At 36.9% G+C, this 8087-nt stretch overlaps 1 protein-coding gene across 2 annotated transcripts in view; it reads right to left on the bottom strand.

The window, feature by feature from the left end:
* Nucleotides 1-8087, bottom strand: part of DPP4 (dipeptidyl peptidase 4) — a 79752-nt gene that overhangs the window by 47062 nt on the left and 24603 nt on the right. For both annotated transcript variants that reach the window (XM_027899946.1, XM_027899945.1), the window contains exons 19-23: nucleotides 6631-6700; nucleotides 4876-5070; nucleotides 3905-3959; nucleotides 1848-1947; nucleotides 217-281 (exon numbers count right to left, since the gene is read on the bottom strand). In XM_027899946.1, coding sequence (XP_027755747.1) covers nucleotides 217-281; nucleotides 1848-1947; nucleotides 3905-3959; nucleotides 4876-5070; nucleotides 6631-6700 — 485 coding nt within the window. The remainder of the gene's footprint in view (nucleotides 1-216; nucleotides 282-1847; nucleotides 1948-3904; nucleotides 3960-4875; nucleotides 5071-6630; nucleotides 6701-8087) is intronic.

The following is an 8087-nucleotide window of genomic DNA, read 5'->3' as shown; positions in this document are numbered from 1 at the left end:
CAGAAAACCCACAGCATCCATCAAGAAGCTGCCTCATAAAAATCCAAACACATGAGACTACAGCCTCTAAATGCACAATGCAACAGTTCTAGTTGGAAAGAAGAAACAAACTTATTGCTTCCCATGGGGAAGGAACTAAACTGTTCAAAGAAGAATACTGTTATTTAGAAATTAGACAAAACACTAAAGAACAAAATAAAGTGATTTCTTTCTTACATTATAGTTGTTCAGATTATCACTTGCTGTAGGAAGGCCCATGTATCTCTCTGTGTATATTGAATCTGTAATTAAGAAAAAAAAACAGAATCTGCTACTTAACTTTCAGTCTGTCTACCATAAATTTTACCAATACAAACAGTAACAATGCATACTGGAAACTAAAAAAAAAAACCCATGAAATTAAAGTAACCAGGTTTTCCACAATGAGGCATGTAGGTAACCATCATTATTCAGAATATTTAATCTTCTTGTTGCCATGGACACCTGAATGCTGAATATTAATATAGTACTTTGTGTGTTTCTCTATTGTTATTCTTTCAGTAATGCTTAAAAAATTACTGAAAATGTTGCAGTAAATAACTAGATTTGGAAAAAAAAATCTTAGCTTTTTTATCTAAATGTTAACTACCAAAAATATATAAAATGAAATTGTAGTAGTAAGTTAGGATTCACCTTGGCTCTGTTATACACAGTAAAAATTAAGTATCTCTGATTTTCCATGGATTTTTCACCACGTTACATTTTGTAGATTGCTGTTCTGTTTTAAGCCAAATAATCAAAGCTCTGGTGCCATAATCTAATGCCCGTTTGACTTCTTATCAGAGTTGTCACACTGGAGGTTTTTTCATGCTGAATATGCATGCCTCCATAATCCTTCATCTAATCAACTAAAAGTGGAATTTGAGAGATCCTGACCATGAAAAACTATTTTCTGTCATACTATAACATTAATGTCCAAAATATGAAGAATCATTATGCCCTCAACAGACTACTGCTAATACCTGACAGTATGATTTGATCTGCTGAATCTGCTCAATCTCGGCGCTAGTTGCACAATGACAAATTATGCCTTATTTAGCAGAGGTTTGCCAGGGAAAGCTTTCTCTCGAATGCTTTTGGACAAATCCAAACCAAAAAAATGTCAAAATGTGGTCCTATTGTACCAGCACGTATTTACAACTATATGTATATATTTTTATTAGTCTGGGAGGATGGTCCGTATAATTGTATTCGTAGCCTCACTCAAGCATAGCATTATGCACTATCAGCTTGAAGCACATACAGACTTGCCCATTTGATCATGTTTTCCTCACATCAAGCTATTCTCAAGAAGAAGTAGATTTATAAAATCCAAATTTTACACACTAAAACAACAAAAAGCCCCCAAACGCTGAGACGCTTCGAATCCTATTCTGTTACTTTCAGAGAGTAAATTACAATGCAAGTTCAGTGCTAATCCTCACAGTTCATTCTCGTAAGTGAAAGTTGCATTTTGAAGACACAAAACCTAATGATGAATTTCTGACACAATACTGGTATCAGAACACATGGCAGCTTTGCAAACACAGGCACATTACAGTAATATTACAAATATTACAATAATTTAGCCTTCATTAAAAGTTAGAGATTGCTGGAAATTATGGATCTGACTTTTTAAAATGGGAATTAATATTTAACGAATTGATTTAATTTTGAAATGCAGTAGCCACGAGTTCATAAAAACAGACCAAGTGGCATTTACATGGCATCTAGTAGATAATCAAAGTTCTGTGCTATGAATCAACACTTTGCAGCGTGTGCACTGCAAGACATATGGGAATCCTTGTAATGAGGAAGCCATCACATACCGTAATATTGCCAATGTGACACGGGGGCAACCGCTATTCCACACTTGAACACGCCGCTTCCAGAGCCAAGCACCATGGAGGTCACATATCCCCCATACGACTGAGAAGAAAACATTGCTGTTATTTTAGTCGGAAAGGAAAGGATGGGGCCCATCTGCTACACAGTTCATCAGGCATTTATAGGCTCAGCGTTTTTCATATTAATGAACTCCATTCTGAATTTGGGTCAGATCTCAGCCAGCCTGCTCAGTCGGGGAAACAGGCATCAAACAGTGCATGGCAGCTGTGGCACTGATGAATGAGAACTTGTTGGGGAAAAAGGGCGCAAGCGCTGCTGAACTGTGACTCAGCTGAGGATGACAGTGTTTGGTAGCACCGTAGGCAGCAGCGAAAGACAGGAAACAAGACACTGCCGAACCGCTGTGCCCCTTCCCGTGCTGGGGGAGTGGGTGGAAGCAGAGCTCTGTCCCACAGTGTGCATGATGAGTAGTTGCAACAGGGCATCCAAAAATTTACAGTTCCCTAGGAGCAGGCCTATGATAGCTCGCTCCCTAACTCTCCCTGCAAAGTGTCAAGAGCAGGACTGCGACTGGGGAGCAAAGGATCTTCTACTGAGTCTGTGGGAGGAACTGTGCAGCAACACACTCCTCAGTACACACAGAAAATTTACTTGCAGTCCAGCCTGATACACAGATGAGTAAATATCTGACACACTTGAGCATCCAGGCAGCAAGATACCTATACACTGTCACCAACCGCCCAAATTACTTCCCTCACAATAGTTTGAAGGCGCTATTTAGGAAAATGTGCCCACCCACATTCAAAAAGGAGCAATTTTTGGATCTCATTTGTGTCTTGAAACCAGATTACAGGCAAATGGAATTGCATCTTAGTTGATAATCCTTAAATGTTTGCTTCAGCTTAATTCTTAGGTCTACCCAATGAGATCAGCAAAGTAACACATGCACTTAGTAATTAAACTCCTGTATAAATGCCTAAACTACTCACAGTAAAGATAGTACTGTTGAATCTGTGGCAAACAAAATTAATGTACATAGTGACAGGCTGACAATGAGAGGCTGACAATCTGAAAACTCAAGAGATAAAGAAAATCTGTTTGCCCACAGGTTCAGCAGTCTGAGAGCATAATCCCAGGTCCAAAGATGAATGCTCTTCAACTGTTCATCCTGAGGCTCATAAGGACTCAAGATGCAAATGCATTGTCCTCCATTTCTGCAGAAAGAATTTTTCTCCCACTACAATTAATACTACTACACATGAATTCATATAACAGAGGTGTTTACACCCAGAAGAAAAGCTGCTAAAGGCATCTCATCATCATTTTGCCATCGAGCAATTTATTCACTGGTGCCTGTCATCAGCAGTGCCCAAATTTCAGTCAGCAATTTAATTCAAGATCCTGCATACAATCCTGCGTATACTTAAACACAGTATGCTTAAACAGAACATGCAAGAATTCCCCCTGTGAACCAAAAAAAGCAGTGAAACATCAGCCTGGGATAGAAGACTGTTCAGCACTAGAATCACTAACACTACATACACACTTAGCCTTGCAGCTGAGGGGGTATCTGTATGCTATTAAACACTTCCATCTACTGTGACAGGTTTTAAAGATCTATCAAGTTAGAGAAATCTGGAAAGCACCACAATAACCAAGCCACGCAGCTGGTTCACATATAATTTCACATTTTTTTTTTTTTTAAATTAGGCATCCAACTAAAGAGATACTAATGAATACATACTGGATTTCATTTCTTTTAGTGTTGGTTCATCCTGTACACAGGAACTTGGCAGCATCCGTTTAAATTGTTTTAAATCCCTCTAGTTGTCCTAATTTCTCTTACAAAGGCTCCTGAATGACTGCAAAAGGGCACTGTATACAGGCATTTGTAAAATGCACTTCATCAGTTCAGTTACTGGATTGTGCCGTGACTCCAGAGGTGCCTCACAAGATGTGATCCAGCACCCCACACACAGCACAACAAACAGCTCTTACAATTAAATAATGTGTCTGCCAAAATTATTTGATTACTTACCCAACCCCAAATAGCTATTCTGTCCTTATCAACAAAGCTCATTTCTGAAAATTTTCTGAAAGCAAACAGAATAATTAAACACTTAATGGATTGCAAGTACCTGCCATTCTACAGGCGTGCCTATTTCCCATCAAGTCTGTCTCTTTCTACTGTAGAAATAAGTGTTTCCCACTTCATCACAGTGACTGCATATAAAAACATACAATAATTCAAGTACGTGTGTCTTCAGGAAATTCAGAAAAATACCTGTGCATATGACACTTTAAAACCCCTCAAACGCCACTCACTGACATTTGTGTTGTATTAGGTTAGATTTCACTACCTGTCTTGCCTTTTTTTGTCTTCTTTTTTTTTAAAGATGCACAACGATCAAATTGCAGCAGAAAGGGGCAGGCTGACACTTAAAAATCCAGTCACCATTTAAAAAAAAAAAATCCAAAAGATTGTGAAATGCTATTTGTTTAAACTACTTAATATTTTAAAATCCCAAACAGAAAACCCTGTAAGATCACTTCATTGTTTTTCTGAGAGATTTCTACTGTGATTATTTGGTTTAGTGGCGTTCTGCAAACATAAACCAAATGATAAACATAAACTATGATGTAAAAGCTGAGTATTTCATACAAGTAACTTCACCAAAACAGAAACTTGCAAAAAGCTTGGCGTAAAACTTCTATCTCCAAGTTCCTTTGTAGCATGTTCTTCTACTAATGTGGCATTTATCCTCTTTATAAAATAAGAGGTATAGTAAATTTGTATTACAGCATTAACTCTTCTCTCTTTTTAATCATAAAATGATGGTTGGCCCATAAATGACACACTTCAGTGAACAAAATTAATGCAGAATTCATGTTATGTTTATGTTTTTGCCAGTAATTTCAAGATGACCTTTCAAAACCCTCACCTTTTTTCCCACTGCACAATAGGCACATAGAAAAAGGAGCAGGTGTTGACCTTTCCCTGTAGCTCACCTGGCTGCCGCTATCTGATCTTCCACTTCATATGTTCCCAGTCTTCGGTTTATTGCATGCATAATTTCATCGCCTTGGTATCCACTTCCTCTGCCGTCAAAGCTGGCCACAATGATCTGCTCGGTGCTTGCAAGGTAAGTAGCCCAGCTGAGCTCAAAGGTATAGTCTACTTTCTGACTACAAGGCCCTGCATATCTGGGTGAAAAGTGACATAGAATTCAGGCATTTACTCTCCACATACGCTCACATCAAGCATTTGAAATACAATTATCGCTGACAATTTTCGGCCACTAAAGCAGGATAAACTTTTAAATTCAACTGAGCAAAAAAGAAAAGCATCACTCACTGACTCCAAAGTGCTGCTTCACCAGAACTGAAAGCAGTATGCTTTCTAAAACTACAACCAATCAAGAAAGCAGACTGGATTTTTTTTTTTTTCTATTTTACTGCCGTCTGCTCTAATAAGAAACTTTCATTATTTTGACATTAATCAGCTTATCAGAAATCCAAGCTAAATTTGCTTTTGTTTCTTGAGTTTCAAAGTAATGTTCTCTAACTATTTCTGTTCCATTCACCCATGATTTATTTGGTTTAACTCTGAAATCAACAAATAGCTTTCATTTGGAAAAATGAATAGCATGCATTTCTAGTGTCTCATCAGTCTAAACCTTTTCTTATGCAGGCTGAGAAAAAGGAAAAAACCCTATAATTTTAATTTTTTACATTAAAAATATTTCAGAAACACTTGACCAATATGAAATCATACTCTGAGTGCCTTGGTGGTAAAATTCTGTGCACTGCACTTCTCTGTTCAACAGAGGAAGAAATGGAAGAATGCTCTTACGGCTCTATAACCCAGTCTTATCAGTTTTAAAAGCAAAGAAAAAACTACTCAGAATTCTTTAATTCAAGCTATGGTCTTGATACTTCTGAAGGAATTTCTGATCACCGTGAAGCAGAGGTGATCCTGAAGAAGGTCCAGGTAAGTCAATAAAATTCTATCGAAACCAAAACAAGTCTTAAGAAGCCAAGAGCGCTGGCTGCTCATTAAAAATGCACAACAGGCATATCAAAAAGTATTACAGTGCTACCGAGTTACATTATATAAAGATTTATCTAACAAATAACAGTTAGTTTCCTTACCAAGTCAGTTTTTTGTAAAAAGAGGAAAAGCTTGACATTTCTATTTTAATGAAGAGCTAAAAGTCAGTAATTTCCATTAAAAAGAAAATATACCAGCCTGAAGAGAAGTGCCTGAGGACAAACAGACCGAACACTGTCTTGAAATTATGAAAAAACAACAGCAAAAGCAATCCTGACCACAGGATGACGTTTGTCAACACTAGTTGACAGTCAAATATCACAGAGAAAATGCAACATCACACACACTACTTTAGGATACAGGACTTATTCAAGGTTTCATTCTGGAATGTCACTTCATTAAAGATTATTTCTAATAATCTTGAAGAGCAGAGGAGGAGGTAAGCTAACACATCCTGGCTTTTAAATCAGATACAGAATGTATTTGCCTCAGTGCCACTGACAAGAGTATGTGCTCATTAAGCATTACATCATTTTATGGTACAGGAATCCATCATGAATTAGGATACAGCTCAGTTTTTCATTCTGTCTTAAAACTACTTCAAGAAGTAATTAGAAAAGATGCCATTTTTGTGTTTCCTGATCTTATTAAGAGCATTTGAAGTAGATGAAAGTGATTATTAACACAACATTGCCATGTAATTGAAAACTTACACATCAAGGAGCAGAGGGTACTTCTTTGATGAATCGAAATGGGGAGGCAGTAACATTTCATACCACAGGTCTAAAAGTGAAAAGAGTTTGACTTAGGTCAATTCTCCAGTGAAATAATTTCACATGCACTGCAATTCATACAAGAGCACATTTGAGCCATCCCCTAAAAATTAAAAAGCAGTTTCATCTGAACTGTCTTAAGATATACAGGTAGAAGTTCCTAGCTAGTCTATTTTTTTGTTTTCTAAATGTTGTGCAGTTAAGAAAGCAGAAAGTAATAAAATTTGGGGACTCAACATGCTGTCTCGTAACATTATTCTAAGCTTACATGTAAAACTTTTTATGTCTCTACAGTGGTAAATCTATCACAGGCTCAAAAATAAAATTTCTCTCCCAGCAATAGAAAGCAATTCTAAATATTTTGAACCTGCCAGATAGACTTTGCATGACAGTTTGTAAAGCATCCCAGAAACATAGCCAAGTATCTATTATTTCTGAAGCAACACTGATTCTGGTTCCATCCATGTTATTCCTTCCACCCAAGTTGGCTGAGAGTTAGCTGAATATTTTAAATGCTCACCATTTAAGTTTTGCAAACTGAATGGCTCAATTGTTCACTCATGAATTTTAAAAGAACTGATGCTGCAAAGGAACCACTAAGCAAATGTTGATGGACTGCACTGCACATTAAAATACTGATTTTAATTTTTTTGTGTACTCTCTAGCCGCAGGGGTGGATTTCTTCTTTAATTACATACACGAATTTGTGAGCAGACTTGAAACTTGAAGTGGGACTACATAAATGGATTTATTTCTCCTATATGTGACATTAAAAATAGTTTCCCCTTACCCAAAAGCTTTTACCCTGAAGACATGAAGTAGTAAGAACAAAGAGGAATAAAAAAAAACGAATATACAACTGATAGCACGAAGAACATCTTTAAATCTCCATCTTGCCTGGAAGATTTCATCTTTAGCCCTAATAAAAATGTGACAGAAATAAAAGACAGAAAACACAAAGATAAAGAGAGTTATTATATAAATAAGGTAACAGTGAAAGAAGGGAGGTATCAAAAAGAACAGTTAGCAATGACTGACCAAGCTCAATATGGTTTGTAAATTATAATTTTATTAAGAATATCCATTTGTTTTATAAAGAGGAAATTTTGTCATGAAGAGAAAAGCTAGTAGCAAAGGCTGGAGCAAGAACAGTTTAGACAGGTATCAGGCCTTTCACTGCTGGTCTATCTGATGTTGCTCAGCCTATGAGCACAAGACTGTTTTGCTACCCAGATTCTAAGGAGCACCACTCACAAAGCATTAACAGTTAATATTCTAGATTTTGTTATAGTCTGTATTGAGGTTTATATAGTCTTGGAGCATGAGTGTACTTTTAAGAATGTGCCTGTTCAATCTGAATGTTCCCCCCACACACAAAACCAAAGGTGATATTGAAA

Source organism: Empidonax traillii, unplaced genomic scaffold (genome assembly GCF_003031625.1).
Source record: "Empidonax traillii isolate 1590-97213 ecotype Southwest subspecies unplaced genomic scaffold, ASM303162v1 scaffold696:size366466, whole genome shotgun sequence".
Lineage (NCBI taxonomy): Eukaryota > Metazoa > Chordata > Aves > Passeriformes > Tyrannidae > Empidonax > Empidonax traillii.
The sequence above is the reverse complement of the archived record's forward strand: the minus strand, read 5'-3'. Positions and strand labels throughout refer to the sequence as shown.